The sequence below is a fragment of the Odontomachus brunneus genome, unplaced genomic scaffold (genome assembly GCF_010583005.1).
Source record: "Odontomachus brunneus isolate Ranch 3 - 2012 unplaced genomic scaffold, Obru_v1 Obru_scaffold_122, whole genome shotgun sequence".
Classification (NCBI taxonomy): domain Eukaryota; kingdom Metazoa; phylum Arthropoda; class Insecta; order Hymenoptera; family Formicidae; genus Odontomachus; species Odontomachus brunneus.
Window position 1 is genome coordinate 921,352 of NW_022639572.1, and position 18,800 is coordinate 940,151.

General features: G+C 40.9%; 2 protein-coding genes and 1 long non-coding RNA gene across 7 annotated transcripts in view; 2 read left to right on the plus strand and 1 right to left on the minus strand.

The window, feature by feature from the left end:
• Positions 1-18,800, minus strand: part of LOC116849647 (TWiK family of potassium channels protein 18-like) — a 155,493-nt gene that overhangs the window by 4,282 nt on the left and 132,411 nt on the right. For all 5 annotated transcript variants that reach the window (XM_032827008.1, XM_032827007.1, XM_032827005.1 and 2 more), the window contains one exon: positions 243-448. In XM_032827008.1, the coding sequence (XP_032682899.1) occupies positions 243-448 (206 nt within the window). The remainder of the gene's footprint in view (positions 1-242; positions 449-18,800) is intronic.
• Positions 355-18,800, plus strand: part of LOC116849648 — a 19,208-nt gene continuing 762 nt past the window's right edge. Inside the window, exons 1-2 of the long non-coding RNA XR_004379184.1 lie at positions 355-1,643; positions 1,824-2,217. This is a non-coding gene — a long non-coding RNA (uncharacterized LOC116849648). The remainder of the gene's footprint in view (positions 1,644-1,823; positions 2,218-18,800) is intronic.
• LOC116849646 lies at positions 4,324-9,190 on the plus strand. The gene is made up of 3 exons (XM_032827003.1): positions 4,324-4,662; positions 4,873-4,902; positions 5,053-9,190. The coding sequence occupies exons 1-3, from the start codon at positions 4,585-4,587 to the stop codon at positions 8,743-8,745; spliced, it is 3,801 nt and encodes a 1,266-aa protein (XP_032682894.1). The 5' UTR covers positions 4,324-4,584; the 3' UTR covers positions 8,746-9,190.

An 18,800-nucleotide genomic window follows, 5' to 3' on the forward strand; every position in this document is an offset into this window, starting at 1 on the left:
ATTTGAATAGCTCTCTAACAATAACCAATCAATACTTGGATAGCCATTAATCCTTATCGACCGTGCAGGACACGTACGTCCTGCACTAGGCAACGCTATCGACTCGACGCGACATATGCGTTTCTCATCACGTATATCCGGTTTGCTCGACGGGAAAAAGAGCGTCACTGGCAGTTTACGATTAAGCTTTTTATCGGATAACAGCGCAAAATTTTCGTCGGGGCAAAGCCCCGCCCGCTAACCTGCATTCGCCTCTCGTCGTAGCAACAGTAGCCGCAATTCGAGCAGAGGCAGCAGCAAAGAGCTCGCGTGAAGACACCTCTGGCGCATCTCGACAAGAGACCTCCCGCGCTGGATAGGTAGACCAAGGTCAAGGGTATCCCGAGACTGGCGTAACCCATGGTAGCGACTTTTCCCCAAGTGGATTTCGGGGCGATACTTCCACATCCTACGAAAAAAGGGAACAAGAAAAGTTTACGTCAGAGATGAGTAAAAACTGAAGTTACGTGTCGGTATTTCGCAGTGCTATTTCTTTCTCGGCGAGTCGTTATATTTTCCCTTTACGCAATACAATAGCGATATTACGGCGATAAAAGAACAGCGACGGAGTCGAGGCAGTTAATCTCTCGTAATATTAATCTTCCGGCTTACTTAAAAGGTAATACGCGCACCGATATGTTTATTCACGCTAATTAAGCGCCGCGATAACAAAAACTGCGTAACATGCAATTGTAAATGCATTTGCTCGTGTGACCATATGTGCGTGGATATGAGCAAAAGTACTTATATTGAGTTTGCTTAAAGGATAATGTCGAGAGTTTCTTTTCTAATTTTCATCTTTTAGCGTGTGGTTAACGTGTCTCTAGCCTCGTTCGTTTTAATGGCTACAACACCAATTTTCTTTTCTACCTTCTCTGGTCGGGTTATATTTTAATTTAATTAACGGAGAGATTTAAAATCGACACTGAGAAGCGAATTTATTATAATTCGCCGTAAGAATCGAGCTCAGAGAGCAAATCTCGAGACGCAAGTTTTATTATTACAATTCATACGTTGCGAAAAATGCGAAAGTTGATTAGACTTCATAAAAGCCGTATCTAGGTCAGCAGGAGCGCTTTGCACGGAAAGTTGGGCAATAAAACGTTCATAAAAATTCGTAGAATTTTTAGTATCGTAAGAGCTTAAGTTTCAGCAAACGTCTATCAATCGTAATCTCCAAAAACGACTCTCGCAATCGAGCGGCGAAATTTATAGCACAGCAGCAACGTCCAATTGGTTTGCTATCCGGGGGAATAGATAAAAATATCTATGAAAACACCTAGCCCCAGAATTTATCTTCAATTGCGCAAAACAATCAAAAGCATTGTTCGATCGAGATTTCCGCGACAAACCGTATCATTCTGACGTTAGAATATGATTTGCGTTAAACGATTATTTTTCTTGTTTTATGTGTTTATGGTATAAAATTTATTCAGTGAGATAACCTATCGTTATCTCAAGTGTATGACTGAATTGCAATATCCAGGCACTGTATTGTTGCATTCACGCTAAAATTAGTTTGACGATTGTATCGCACTCGCGATGACAGGAAATCAATACCCGAGAAGACAAGGAAGGCAGAGTGATCTTCGAGACAATTATCGGTAAAACGAAAAAGAATTTGTATAATATTAATATCATATACATTTAATATTGATATTACACGATACAAAGAATTCTTTGAAGAAATTAAATGAATAAATAGCATTATGATATTATGTATTTTCGGATAGAGATTAACATCTATCGATATAACTAATCAGGAAATTTGTTTTTTGTTTCAGATCTGTCCGAAATTGTGACCACAAGGTAAAAGTAGTTTTCAAAATTGCGTTCAAAATAAATTTTCGGGACTGCAATTCCGTGCGAGGAGTTTTTAAAATTGTTGATAAGTCAAAAGTACCGAAGCCTTCGGTTCGCGATTTTTTCCGCGCGGTTTGCACATATATTCGCGAAGTACTAAAATTTATCATGTGCTTTTCGTCGAGTGCCGTTAAAATGATCGTGGTCGCGAGCGTAATACGGTGAAGTGAATAAAAAATGATCGACGTGGGACGGCGGCTGGATGCTGAGGAGGCTGGAGGCTAGATGAATGTGAAGTGAGGCAGTCAGGGCGCAACGCTGAATTTCATCATGGATCTAGACGGCTGGACGTTGCTGAATATCATCGCGAAAATGGTGAGTGTACAATTTGAACGCTCGTCAAATATGGAGCGTCACATCATATAGTGTGCGTTTAAGCGAGATCGTATGGATTTCCGACGTGAACAAGACAAAACTGTGCGTGTATCTTGACAAGTCGAAGTTGCTTCAAATAGATTTAGGAATTAATGACACGCGATAACGCACGCCTGCAGCGTCTGGCAATATATCTTTTACAAGCCGTTTCGCCATTGCCTCACTTAATTTCCGATAAAGCCTTCAACGTTCATACGTCCTGAGTTGCTTACCTCAATTAATTTTACCCTCGTGACGCAAAAGTTTCGCGAAAGCACAGCAGCTGTGGAGCAGAGGCTCCGCAGCTTCGTATTTTATGTAGAATCCTAATTACACGCGAATCCCGTTTTTCCAAACAAAATAATACGCCAAGTATCTCGCTGAGCCATTCCATCGTTAACAAACAACATCATTAATCTTTGCGAATAAATAGAACTCATTCTTGCGCAGAAACGGGAGAAAAACGATGCTTTTCAAAAAAAAAAAAAAAGTACGCGCGCTTTTAGCTACCGTGCATTGTATTTGTGCGCATCGCCCAATTTCAATCTCGACCAGCCGACCTTGCGGACGTGAGAGCGATGGAAGTAACGCAGTAGTGCAATATGCAGTCGCACGTTTCACGAGTCGATCCAAAAATTTACGCGCGTGCAAAAATAAAAGAAGCAACCGATGCAAAAAAAAAGGAAAAAAAAGAGAAGAGAGAAGGTAACAGGGAGAAGAGAAGCCGCTGTGCGAAGCGAAGGTCCTGGCGGAACCTAAAAAAGCGCTCGGTCGAGATGCGGCGCGAATCGATTGCACGACGCCGCTTAAGATAATGGATCGCCTATCGGAATTGCCCCGGTACGTGTATGATAGTGGCCGGCTTGGACTGCATCGTCGATGGAATTGCAGCTGCGGAAGCGCCGCGGAACTGCCACGAAGGCCTATTCGTCACTGTCCCGCCGCCTTATCGTTCACGACGGCGCGACCCTTTCGGTTGGCCGTTATCTGTTGCCATTTGTTACGGGCTACAGCAGATTGTCAGCTTCGGTTTTATTGGCCGGCAAGTAAAAATATACTCCGCTCAATCGCGGGAGCGTAGGAAAGTGGTGCAGTACGCTTCGTTCCGAGCTCCATCGATAGAGAGGCCGCGCAATAGCTTAAAGGATACGAATATATCACCGCATGCACGGGTGAGACAGACATTGCGTCATTGTATTTCACATGACCTCCCCGATACAGCATTGTGACGACGATAATTATTAATTTACGAACGTACCCCGCGTAACTCATATTCGTGAAAAAAAATTCTCGCTGTTACAGCATACGCTCTCGCGCGCTTTTGATACTCATAGTGCGACCAGGTCAGCGTTTCGGAAAGGTATCGAAAACAATTCGCACTCGACGACGGAGAAACCGGAAATTTGAAGCACGAATGGCAATTCCCTGAAGCGCGGTATTTCGGCGAACGGATTTTTCACACAAACTGATCCAGTATTTTTGTATCTTTCCAATACTCCTATTTATTGTGTACGCAGATGCAGTGTACTGAATGAGATATTTTTTATTGCCTATCGTGCGATCGGTGACCTCTTTTTAATCCGTTGCAACGTGTGTCAAACTAGGGTAGTATATCTCTTGTTATGCGCGCGACAAGGACGTCACGCGTTGCAAACATGCGTTTTCTAATACGTTATTCAATGATTTAAACGCTATCTGTCATGGCGGATAAGCCAATTTCGGAGAAGTTCATATCAAGCGTATGAAAAAAAAACAATAATATGAGAGAATGAAAAATTCTGCGTTGAAATTATAAAAGATAATCTCTACCTGCGCGGCACGAATATAACAGTAATGTAATGATAACATGGCATAAATAACATACGGTCGTTTTGAAGATGTTATCAACAATAATAAATCAAACAACCGGATCTCTCATCTCGCTCGCAGCAACAGCTCAAGCCGAGAGCTTGAAGAAATGGTAGAGGAGGGGAACGCCGTCCCATACGGAACAATAAAATTTAATTATCAGTTATCAATAACATGCTCTTGCCGAGTTACTCGCTCTCGCCTCTCAGAGTCGTACATACACCCGCATAATTTTAACCATGCCAATTCAATTGCTGTTTCGTATAAAGGCGCCGCCCTCGTTAAAGCTTACCTCAGTCTTTGTGGTATACTGTGAGATACAACTTCCTTATAAGCTAACGAAATACCGTGTAATGTGAGACATTTTATACGTATATAGATATACATGTATACATATATGTATATATATATGTGTATATATATAAACGGCAGTCAAATCTTGCCTTCATTTAATTTAATTCGAAAGTAAAGTTGTACATAATGGTGGTGATCAATGTAATAACTGTAGCCTTCTTCGTTGCAACTGGGATAACGTTTGCGACGTGTGCAGCTTCGACAGTAAGTTTTCCTCATGTTTTCCTAAATTATTAATAATTTGTGATTATTAACAATAGCGAAAGAGCATTGCGACATTTATAACGCCGTCATGTAATTATGATTTATAGGAATAAAAACGAAATTAATATTAAGAATAATGAAATAAATACTGTGCATTTAAAGAGGTTGAAATATGTTATAGCAATTTAATTTATTTAATTTCACTTCCAGGGCAAACGACGTCCGGAATTAAAAAAGCCCGTAAGTGATAAGCTTATCGCGATAATGTAACAATTTAAAACTGGTATATTAAGCTGCATGAAATATGAAATCTCATTATCCTTAAATTCTTATTATAAATTATGATTATATTCTTATTATCATAATGAGCAACGAAATGTTTTATTTAAGGAAACTGGACACAAACGTCATGGTGACAATACTTCGGATGTCCTAGCTCTTGCTCTTTCAGACTTCGAAGTTGTGCGTAGATCTCTGGGTCCAATGACACTCCAGAAATACATAGATAAATCAAATTCTCCGATAGCGGAAAGCAAGAACAGAAATACAATAGAGAAGTTAAAGCTATCAGTGACACTTCGCGACAACATACTTTACATTTTCTCGTACCTACTTCGCGGCTATGAAAATGGCTTGACGGAGAAGCAATATGCATCTTTGCAGATGCTTTATAATATCTTCAGGAAAAGGATGGTTCACGTGTACGACATGTTGCCTGTTCTATCGAAACTAGAAAATAAAGACAAGAATCAACAGACGAAGATCATATTGTCGTCACTGATGGAACACCTTCCGCTCTATCTTTCATGCACAGCCAAATTCCTGATCAACGAGATACAACAAAAGAAAATCAATTTGAATATATTGCTACGGTCAACGAAATCCGAGAAATTCAATTACTTAACCAACATCAATCGGGACTTAATCGCTACAAGTAAAATAAAGGACAGTGAAGGAGAAACGGGAGGATACGATAAATATTCAAACATCACTCGGAAAGCTCTTGGTTCGGTATTTGTAAAGCTTCTTCACACTCTGCACACAAGCAAAGAATCTCTGTCGCAGGAATTATTCGGTCTGATATTGATGAATTTACCAAACCACAACGACGATCCCGTATTCGAAGAGAACATCAGATATTTATACGAGATAACTGCAAATAATCGTATTATAAACTGGAATCCAATCGGGAAGAATCCCGTTAGCAAGGATGCCTACACACTTGTATTTTCTATGCTCTCCAAGATCCTTAATAATCCAAGCACAGACATCGTTATAAAAAACGCCGCGGCTTACGTGTACAACCATTTGAAGATCAGCGCTTCAATCTACGCTAATCCGAACTTTAAGTATATGTACAACCTAATTAAACAAGACATAGACATGGGACTATTGTTCTCAGCCGTTGTTCCACAGGAATTTGATGCGGATACAATTCGCATGAAAGATCGTCTGCTGAGATACTTCATGCAGAACTACAGGAACAAAGACTTGGATCAGGTAGTTAAGGGATTTAACAAATTTGGTTATGACGATCCTCTAGATCTCCTTATGGCGTTCCTAACGAGAATATTGAATCGCATCCCGGCGTCGAAAGTAGAAATTCTACAGCCAGCCGCAGCTCTGCTGTCAGCTTTAATTGTGAAGAAGCACGCCAGGATTTTCACGCCCTTCGTATCGCCCGAAGTTGATGTGCTGGTACTCTTGGAATCTCTCAGGAACCCTGATCTAGATCCGATGCTTCCGAAATTAGTGGATTCCATAGAACTCGAATTGACTTCACATCCACGAATATCCGTGTTTCTGAGCACCTTGATACCAACGGAGAAAGATAAATGTCTGATACCTCGACAATGCATAATAAATACGTTCCAGCGGATGCAAATGCTACACGCTCAGTTGCCTATAACGTTAACAACGAAAATTCAAAATGTATTACACATTTTGCAGACAACTGCGCCATCACATATCTTTTCCACGCAATATTCCATGATACCGGGAAACGTAGATCGCTATAATACGGAGCAGAAGAATCCAATAATGTTAAACGATATGAATAGCGCACCGATTGAATTAAACGGAAAACCGTATGTATGGAATATAAATAAATATGCCGTCGAGATAGATTCCGATACGCAAGAGGAATCAACAGAACGCGGACGGGAAAACCCTACAATTACTGAGTCCGTGGAAACGAAAGAGCCCGCTGTTTTAAGCCATTTATTCGAATGGACGTCGACATCACCTCAGATTTTCTACAGCACGGCGTATCGCACGACTACGGAAAACATCCTGGGGGAATTTAGTGCCGAAATCGAATATTCCCGCGGTCTAGAACCAATTTCGTCAATATCGCGAAAATCGTCCCAAAATGTACTCCCAACAATCCCCAAACGCCCATTAAAATCGGAGAAAGTTCGAGAACATGTGACAAATATTGCACCTTATGCTTCCATGTCTCCGGAGTCGTCCGAGGAAATACCTGAAAACACCGCGCCGAGACTTTCAGTCGAGGAAACATTGGACTCTGAAAATGTATCAGCTGCGATGGTGTTGCCACCGCTTATAAAACCCGATCGCCCTCTTACCGTACAACTGTCCAATAATGGCGTGCCGGTTGTAACGACGGACGAGCATCACGATGACGATGCGGAATCTGGACTTACCTTGCCAGAAATCGCAGTACTTCTGAAGTCGCCTAATGTGAACAATTTCTTGGAAGAAGTCGATACACCGATAGTAACGCAAATACTACGGCCGCTGTCTGCTATATTTGGTAAAAATTATATCAATAAAATCCTGAAAGACGTGAACCCGAAACTTTACTCCACGAACATCGCGTTATTAACGGCAATATTCAAAAGAGCCAAGAACCATCCGCAAGTAGCGAAAATGCCGGAGTTGATTGACTTAATTCGGAAGTACATCGCCAGTATAGAATATGTCAGTCCGACTATACTCCTGCCCATTGTAATTTCATCAAAGAGATTGGCATCAGATATTGTGTACTCCACGTTTAATCCGTATGACTTAACCTACAGTGTAATTAGCGAAAACCCGCCGGATGACAGCTCATCCGATACTGTCACTGTACCTCTTGTCAATCCTAAAGCATGGCTGCAAGCGATAAATCCATCTGACCCTTATATTGATTTACTACCCACTTTGCCGAAGGAAGATACTTTTGAAAAAAAGTTACGACCTCTCAAGAAGATCTTGACGCGTGAGAAGATTACGGAAATACTCGGACCAGATTTCAAACCTTTATTGTACCCGAATAAAGGTGCACTTTTGATAACGCTTTTGCACAAGCTGCAGAAGGTTAAAGCGATTCAATTGAACATCCCGCTGAAATCCATAATCGACTTATATATACACGCAGTTGAGATACCGTCGATGAACACCAACGTGCCCGAAAGTAGCTTCATGAAGATGATGTCGGAATCTACGGGTTACTGGCAGCCCGAATTAACCAGTTTGATCTATGCCTTGCCGGCAGCCAAGAACGATGCTGAGACCGCTATGATAAAAATGATAGAAGATTTCCTCGCCAGTCCCGATCTTTTGGAGAAATTGCACATAGCTAAGCCGCCGTTAACCACGTCTCGCGGAGAACTGTTGCGTAAAATTATCCTGAAGGTATTATCCAGCAATATACATATGGAGAAACGAATCCTGAAAGCGCTCAAATACTATAAGGACAAGGTGATGTTTAGTGATATGGGTGCTCTGCCAGTAATGTGGATGTGGGTACATGTGTACGTAGTTAAGGCCGAAGTGAAACTGGGCGACATGATACAGAAAACACTGGACTTCGAAAAATTGCCGTACCAGGAAAAATTAGCGTACAACAATCTAGTTACATATTTAGCGGAGAATCCTCATTTCCTCCAGAACAACGAGGACTTTGCATTCGAGAAGTATAAGACGCAAGGGGAATTTGTTAAAGCTTTCTTTAGATATTTACTGAAGAAGTCGCGCGTTAACGATCACATTAAAAAGAATATTCAGACATTACTTCCACGCGTGATGTTGACCGGACCAGGAGCAATCTTATTGCCAAGTTTTTCCGAATCTTTTTAAAAGAACAATAAATATTGAGTAAAGAACGAAATATTGGGTCAATCAAAAAGTTCGAATCGCTTTTCAATACATATGCTGTCAGAGCCAAAGACAACTCTAGCAATTTTCTATAAATAATTATAAACATGATAAATATGAGAAATTTGTTTCTGTATTGACTGCAGTGAAGTCAAATTTGATTAAAAAATCAAACGAAACTTTTTCACTGGCCTAATATAACTTAATGTCATGACTCTCTAAACAACAAAATGAAACTCTAAAAATACTGCTTAGAATTTTATTATGTAGAGTTTGATTTATAACAAATAAAAAAGTTAGATTGTTTAATTGTTTAATTTAAAACTGTAAGGAGAAGAATAGATGTGAGCGATACATATTGGATGGAGTTTATCCAACATAGTTTGTAAGAAGAGCAAAATAGAAATCTGATGTGATGAGAAGTTTATTCCATCGTTTTTTTTACACTTACACTTACTCTCCATACTCCCTATTTTTTTTCTCTATTGTTAATCCCTAACTCGCGATTTTGTCACATCGTGTATTTCTCTCTGCCACAATAAAATAATTACTTATCGCGTTATACGTTTCGACTAAAGATAGACGGGGTGAAGGCGCACACAATTTCAAAGAAACAAATAGATATGCGAGCCGATGTAACGAGGTAGCTTCGCCGCAATAAAAATGGAACAGACGGGTGACACGCGAAGCGGAACGAAACGAGAAGCGGAAGCGACGGTAGGGATTATTTATTTTGCACGGCGACCGCAATCCGCGGGGATATTTTCCGCGAGACGGCCGACCAAACTGTCTGGAAAACGAGGAAAAATTACATCAGTGAAAAATAATAAACTCGGAGCTGCCTTTCGTGGTCGAAGACTGTAAGCGGCAGTATCAAAATAGAAGTAACGATAACGACATTGACGGCAGATGGTACGAATGTTTGAAAGCGAGAACAGGATCAAATATGCATGCTTGGTTCATGACGTTGCCTATAAACAGCAGAAGTTTATGTAGTCATTGCAAAACCAGCGTGAGTAAACACGAAGCGAAACCAAGAGCTGTCGCCTCAAGAGAATCAAAGAAGAAAAATTCTCGAATTTTGACCAAGTATTAACGACTGTTTTACAAAACGCGGAGCACACGATATTGGCATACTCTTTCATTTATTCTTCCTCACGTTTCAACGACAAAACAAAGATACACAAATCACGAGTTACGAGCTATTTGTAGTTTAAATGCAATCATTCTTACAACTTCCAGTAGCTCGCGTTTGAAAGTGAAAACTCGCAAAGTTTGGTAGACCAAAAGTCCTTGAACTAAAATACCTGTCGCGATGCGCAATTCCACCGGCGGCTTTCTCACCGACGTCAACAACACGAATCCAAATATTCCAGCGAACGTCCAAGAACAAAGACGTGTCGAGAGGTATTCCGTCCGCACTAACTTATCGCGCAACACTATTTCGCCTGTTTAATTTAGCGCCCGAAATAATTTATATATGGCAGGACGAGAGAGGCTACGGCTCGCCCGCGCAATAACATCTCGAAGATGAGCCGCGCACTGCACCGGGTGGATGCATCGCACGTGCAGACATGTATCCTAGGGGGTTGCATACCCAACCTCGCACTACGTCTCCGACATCGTTCCTCTGCCGGAGGGTTCGCCGGATCCGACATAACCCCCGAGGTCGTAACGGTAAGTCTCTCGGCGTGAGGACCCGAAATTAATAACGCGACCCGGCGCAAATACGGCGCACATAATTAAAGCGATATTACGATCTAGAGCAGCCCGCAGTATCGTCTACCGGTGCGGCCTGCATCGAAGATGTTATTTAGCCGCGCACCGAATTTAGGTGCTGAAAGCACTGGTATTACGCTCTGATTCGCAACTTGCCCGCTAGACTCATCGAGGATGTGATTAGACCGCGCGCGCTATTTAAGCGTGCATGACGAATGGGCGGCCGTTTTTCACGCGCAAATGCATTTAAATGTAACAATGTTCAGAAGCAACGAGAGTATTGCATTAAGGGGAAGCACGATACTTTGGGTTAATCGAAATGTTGACGTCAATTTTCTGCCTTTCCTGAACCGACCACTACAAAAGGTACGTTGCCGAACCGTTGGCGAAGGTTTATAAATAATAATGGTTATTATTTGGTTTGTAAATAATTTGTCTGCATTGGGCGTATAATAAAGTTAAATTCACCTACGACATCTGAATAATGATAATGCAAATAAGACAACTTCAATATTTGCGAAATAATTATGATATAATTCATAAATTTACTGAGAGGAATACACATAGCGGCGCACAGAATATTTCAGCTTTTTCAGCGATAAAATGCATTAACCTTCACAAAGTAAAACTACCGACGAACGATATCCTCGGAACACGTAGGACACGCGTGACGATGACCGCAAAGACGACAGACTTGGTGGAAAGTCCGCTAGGATAGGTCAGGGCGTCGGCGGTACGTTTAGGATGAATGAAACAAGACAAGAAGCACAAAGGAGGCAAGCGGAAAAAATGGGAGAAAGGATATGGGAGGAAAGTAGTAAAGCAGCGACTCTCAAGTTTTATCTCTCGCTGTACCTTTTTTTTTTACTGTTAGTAGCGAGACTTTAAAGTTTTATGCGATGTAGTCGAACATTTGCGTATCTTTTTGCCTCGATCGTATCGAAGTTTCCGAGAGACGCAGCCGAAATTGCGGGGAAATTTCCAAGTATGATCAGCCGATGAAATACGAGAGAACGTCACGAATGATACAACGATGGTGAAGTAATTAATCTGCTCGCGTTCTCCTCTCTTGCCCGTTTATTTGTGTACACAAGCGTTCATTTAAAGACACTGTCATTTCTTCTGAGAGTCACTGCGCTAAGAGACAGGGTGCAACCCTGATGTATGAGATACTCCTCCGCGGGTGTTTCTACACGGCGGCACCGTCAGGGAAATGTTAGCCCATAAAATATATCTCGAGCGTTGGCTTATGCCGCGTGAAACCCAGCAAGATGTTTCTATTTCATAGAAACGCTCGTCTTCCGGCTTTGCAGGGCATGCGGAGGGTGGCGCGACGAGAAAGGCCAGGGCGTTGATAGGACTAGACTGTAAATCACGTGGGAGCTATTCGATGTCTCGCTACGTCCGACAATTCCGTCCAACGAATTTGCTATCGCTACTCAGCGTTATCGCCCAAATTTCGCCAAGGACGATTTGGACTTTTAGTGCGCAATGCAACGTTTCGCGTTTTGCAGTAAACGGCCAGCACTTAAATTTAAACTAAAACAGCGGCAGATAAATGCTGCAACGTATAAACATGAATTATCCGCGAAATAATATACAATTTTGGAAAACACGAATTTATAAATAAATATTGTAATGAGGTTAATATATAATATAATATATATAGTTTGTATTAAAATTGAAACGCTCGCGTATGTCAGTGGAGTTTCATACATTATTATTGTTTCGGCTCTTGCCTTCTTTGTAAAAGGCTTATTTCCTCAGCTAGCCCGTCATTTCCGCAGCGCGATAACGTTCTCTCGTCTGTATCCTCGACGCCTCGCAGTATGAAGCGTCGTGGAACGTCGACGAGGATCCCGTAAAGTGCACGAAAATTCCACAGAATCCGGGAAAAATTTATGGTCCGGATGTTTACCAACGTGGAATTCCCTCAGGCACTCCCACACAGTATAGGATAGTGTAGAGCCACCTTTTGCCCTCGCTGCTCAGGGGGTGGCTATTAGTAGTAATTACTGGAGCAATAAGTCTCTGCCTAATACTTCTCTCCTCGAGCCTTTCATCTTTCCTCCTCCCGGATGGCATTTTCCGCTCTTGTCGCCTTTCCGGAGTGTAAACTATCCCTCTTCATCTCCGCGGGAACTTTCTCGTACGATATCCTCACTCCGAAGTACTTGATATTAAATGAGTAAAGTGGAGAACCCTTATTATTTCATTGGGCAGTTCCCGGGGCAGGATTGCGCCAGTCTAATATGAATCCTTAATTGAATCCAGAATGTAGAAGTGCAACACGTTCAAACGAGCGCCAAGCGAGTATAGTTTCCAGTTACTTAAACTTCACTGCGCGAAAATGTTGTTCCGTACTACGGTGCAAACGAGTGATTTATCTTCAATTTCTTAAATTACGTGTGTTGAATGTATATACACATTTAGTTTTGACAAAAATTAAGTTTCTTGAACGTGACGATGTGCACTGATCGTAAAGTTCGCTTCGACTCTCCCATCAAACTTCCCACATAAAATGTTTATGTGCGAACCACGTGAAATGAAAAAGAAGAATAATTCTTTGTAACAGATGTCACAACTAGGACAATTTTTAATAACCTTGTAGAGGGAAGAAAGCTGCCGCACAATGCACTTCATTAACGTTCATAACTGTTAAAGAACATTGCACTATGGCCTACCGTGTGTGTTACACGCAAAACTGCTTAAACAGTCGCCAGGAGGATGGGATGTTATCGGTTTTTTTTCACGCAGGACTATAGCTTTTAATTACCCTTTTTACTGAGATTCTCTTTCTCTCGTGTTTTTTTTTTTTTTTTTTCGGAAAACGGCCATGGCAAAGTTTCAGTTCCGTCTCGCGCGCCGCTATTTTTCCGGAACAGAAATAACGCGCGGCAGCTCAACTAATTCTTGCTTCAACTATGCTCTATTCGTTGCGAAAACCGGCTGGTGAATAAAGAGTTTGCATATTTGATCACACCGCAGGCCGCTTTATTAACGTTTTATACTTTCATTTGTGTTCTCGTGCGAAAAGTTCATAATGTTAAAGTGTATACGAACAATGGATTATACGAACGTTGCGCTGTTTGTATGCCGCGAAACTTTTTCTAAAGCATTTCGTAGATGACAGAATCCTATTACATGTATTACATGAATAGGTATTCTTACGCCACTTGTTGTTATTGATTTCCACAGCACCTGATTTCGCATTAGCTAATTTCACCTCATGTTTGTCTAGGGTATGTAGTACATTAATTGCAGTCTGGAGTAGCCGGCTACCCAGATACTGAAACCACTAATAATTAAAATTACGAAAATGCTGTTTCTTCAGCGCCTCCATCGTAATCTCTTTTCGACGTCTAAAGTCTACGTCAACCCCTTTCGCCTCTACATCTTTCCTTATTACCCTTTCTCTACAAACTTCCTTTCTAAAATTCATTAGTCCTCATCAGAAGTTATCCGTAGTTGCGCCAGGTGTCGATATTAACTTCATATACTTGAAAATAATTAAGACAGAGCTGCTTCTCTATAAAATGTATAATCGAGAATACCAGTAAATTACTAAAGAGATATACGTGAAATTTCTACACAATCTACATACATTTTACAGATTTAGAAACAGAATTTCTAAAATTCTAGGTCTAAAATTAATTAAAAATCTATTCCCACATAAAGTTCATCGTATATCGGAATTCTATTAAACACACGAATTAAATTATAAACTTTCTGTGTTTACTATGTGTGTGTAAGAATTTCATAGCTTTGTACAGTACAGTACATGATACAAGTGTAACACAGTCGATACATACACGTGTGTACACATACGCCTATGCGAACATATACGCATAGTGCAGCCAATATCTGCTACACTTGTAGAACAAGAACGTGAACAGTGTACGCGATCGATAAGCGTTTGCAGAAGTAGTTCACGTACATCGATCTGCCACCTTCGGCGCTATCTTCAATAGCGATTTTCTTCAGCGGATCGCATTAGGTCAGGTCGATGGAGGCTCAATATTTGCTTAGTGTTCAACGCTGTATATGCGCGAGCTACTCGTTATCGGGACTGTGTACACAATCGGTTAGAAACTCCTCGAACGCAGTGAGAGCCTGTCGGGACCGTGGAAAGGATGGGCAGAGAATGAGAGAGAGAGAGAGGGGGGAGGGAGGGAGCGTGACGCGAAGAATCGATAACATTACCGTACGCACACACGAGGAAAGTAACATTCTCGTTCGATTATCTTCTAAGGGAGTCGGTCAACGACGGATCGTCTTGGGAAATGACGAGAATCGGCGATTATTTGAGAACCAAAAATATCAAAGATAACAGTGCGAGAATATCGACACATCTCATTTTCTCTATACTGTTTCCTGGTCCGATTGCACAGGGAATATAAACCTCCAATAATAATGACAGACTGTGCTCGAACAAAATCGACGAGCAGTCTACTCGAAACTCGAGTGTTCCGCATCAATTAACAATTGGTGCACCGCCCCGGTGGCAATAAATATACTCTGAGAGATAGTAACGATCGTTTGTCGGGCCTACCGCGATTTCTAGGCCCGTAAATATCCTCCCCGAACATCCTAATGTGGGTAATCGTCGATCCAGATCGCCTTAACCCCCGGCACTTTCTTTAACGACCGACATTCGGGAATTATCGAGGAAAGCTATTTAGCATCGCTTGTATATATCGCGCGCATTTCATTAACGCGTCCATGAAAAATTGCTGCAATTCACTTGAATCTCTTTTCAAGTGATCGACCCAAAATTTCCTAAAAGATTCAATGTTTTTGTTCCGATCTATTGTGATATGTTACGAAAATTATATTTTTGCTAAATTGACAATTAAGAAGAATGTCTAACATGAGCTTTACCTGTGACGTTACACGTTAAAATATATGATTAATGCTATGAAATCGTAAATGATACACAACGAGAAAGAGAAGGGGAGTGAGAGAATTAAGTTTAAATTTCTATATTTTTATTTTCAGAGGCGCAAGCGATTTAAAATCATGAAACATTCTGACGGCAGAAATGACAAAGCTTCGCACAAGTCTGCCATCTTGTACACGAATGCAATGTCTGTACAAGAGTATAGTCGTGATAAAACAGCGAAACACAAAATCACTATGATAGAGACCGCTCGCGCAGAAAACACGGAAATCGCCTTGCGCCGGTGGCTGCTGTGTATTTTGATAGCGCGCTGGGTCGCCCCGACATAAATGCGCTTCGTAAAAGCGCCCTTCGTTTATAGTCAAAGCGTAGAATGATCGCGATTGTATGAACGTACGTTCTTTGGCAAAGGACAAGTCTTTTATTTTGCTTGATTAATCAGTTGTCGCTTTGAAATATCGACTTTTCTCTCTTTTCCTTTTTACCTGCGACCGTTTCTCCGTTTCTGTCGTTCTGTAGAGTCTGCAACGCTTGCAATCGTGTTCGTATAACTGTATGCCGCGTGTCAGTGCAACTCATTGTTTCTGATTTAGAAAGAAAATATGAAGTAACGCGCGCGCGCGCGCGAGTAATTGAAAAACGGGTACTCTCTCGAAAGGGAGATTAATGAAAAAGCGACCCTTCTCCCCCTTAGATTGCATGATGCATTGCCCCAAAGTGTGAAATGAATAGCGACAAATTGAAACGCTTTGTGTGTAAGGGCTTGACCCCGAGTATGTCGATTTATGGAGTCGCCGAATTGCCACAAATTCGTTTCAATTCATAACGTGTTTGCTTTGAGTTAATAATAATGACGAATTTTATGTTGGCGCATCGAGGTAATTGCGCGACGGGGAGGGAATATATTTTCTCTCCATAAAAAATTAACGATGATTACGAGAGGGAAAATTTAGCCTGCATAAATTCGCATTCGTTCGAATCGAGTGCAGTTTAATCACGCCCGATATCCTTAATATTCGGACAGATACGGTTAGCGTGCACGTGCCGATTTATTTTTATTATTATACGCAATTCAAAATCCATTTTTAAATCAATTAAATGTGCACGCGCGGGAATTGAGGTAATTTATAATTTTGAATAACACATACATCCCGCGCATAATATGACGTGCCAGCAATTTGCATCGCGGATCACCTCGGAATCTCCATATTTACAAATTTGCATGCTTTGTCGCTTTTTGCGTAGATTCTCGTACGTTCGATCTAACGCCCTATTTGCGCTTCCTCACCGGATGTTACGCGCGACAGAGCAGGCACATAAAAACTATTTGGCCTACCGGTCGCACAGGCCGAGCCGTTCGCCAATTAGTTTTCGCCGTTCGCGCGTTTTCCAGCATCCTCGTTTTTTTCCGTTCAGAGCATACAACGCGGGCTGTCGGTGCATTTAATGCAAGTGCCGTCTGCATAATGCCCAGTCGTAAATTCCGGGAAGTTCAACACCGGTCATCTTGCTCCCGCACGAGACGCGGGATGATTCTTTGGATTTTATTTTTCGATATCTCCCTCCTCTCCTTAGCAACCTCAGGTCGGTTAAGGGGATGCCGGACATGAAAACTTTACCGACATAACATTGACTTTTTTTGCAAAGTTTACGTTTTGTTGCTTGCACAGAATTACAAACGCTTTTACAAAACAAAAGTACATGCAAAAGTAAATTTGAGTATTGCTCAATATCTGACAAAAACGAAAAAAATATATTTAAATTTAAATTTTGAGCTATCAGTATTTGTTTAATACAAACATTCTGCAGGTTGTACATACCGAAACTGTGGATGCTCCAATCAGGAAAATTTCAAAGATCTACACTTCAAAGACTACTACACTTTCAGATTTTAATTTCGATACCAAAAAAGATACGAAAAGTTTATAATTATATACGGTTAGGTTTTCTAATAATTATGATAAAAAAGAGCGAAAGATATATTCACGGATATTTTTCGAGATGGCACCGTACTTTTATCGCACTTTTCACAACGTTCGAATATTCATAGTGTATATATATAGTGTATATATATATATATAGTGTATATATATAGTGTATATATATAGTGTATATATATATAGTTTCCTTAGAGTCCACGCAACTGTTTATCGTAGTGACGAAAATAACAAAGACGAAGAAATTGTAAAGGAATCCTCGTAACGGCACGCCCGAGTTTTCCTATGCATAATAGAAATAATTAAATAACCGAATAAATTAAATAATAATCGAATAAAGAAGTAATAATATTGGAATATCAAATGGATGATGATAATATTTGATCGGCATTGTGGAACTCGATCGCGACGTTTCTCTATCTAACAAGTAAAAACGTAAATGAAATGAAACGCGGTAATTACCTGTCGCGGTAAAGCCCGCAACACTACTCGCGTGCGGAGTACGCATCTTAATTTGTCTTAATTGTCGCCTCAATTGTCGCGAAGTCGATACGTGGTATTAAAAATCGGCGCGGAATAATCTAGAAAATAACGCGGCAATAACTCCCAATGCGTTCGCCTCGACGGTTGATAGTGCTATGGTGTGACGTTCGAGCACGTGTTCACGCACGCGTGTTTGCATGACCCGACTGCGCGCCCCCCTCAGCACCACTCAGTCAACGACCCGAGCGAGACGTTACGACGGTCGGTTTACTTAGTCTTTGTTACCTAGTCTTTGTTGAGAGTTTTTGTTAGAGCCCAGGTTATTGTTATTATCGATAATGCGATTATCATTATTTCTTTATTATTCACTCGCGGATATCACACGATTGTCAAGCAGATATTATTATCACTACCATTTAATATTCGAGTATTATTACTTTTTTATTCGATTATTATTTAATTTATTAGGTTATTATTTAATTATTGTTATTACGCATTACATAGGAAAGCAACTCGGGCGTGCCGTTACGATAATTTCTTTACCTCGTCTTTGTTCAGTTATTACCGTCGTTGCCCAGTTATTGTTATTCATTGTTATTACCGATTATTCAATCATCATTATTCCGTTATTATGCACTCGCGGATATTATCACACGATTCTCGAACAGATATTATTATGACTAACATTTATTACTCGAAAGTAATATTATATAGTTGTTTTCCTATACAATAATAGCAATAATTAAATAATAACCAAATAAATTAAATAACCGAATAAAGAAGTAATAATAACAGTAGTGATAATAATATCTGCTCGACAATCATATGATAATATCCGCGAGTGGATAATAAAAAAATAATGACGATCGCATAATCGGTAATAACAATATCTGGGTAATGGCTCTAACAAAAACTCTAAGCTCAACAAAGGCTAAGTAAACCGACCGTCGTAACGTCCCGCTCGGGCCGTTGACTGAGCGGCGCTAGAGGAGGGGGGG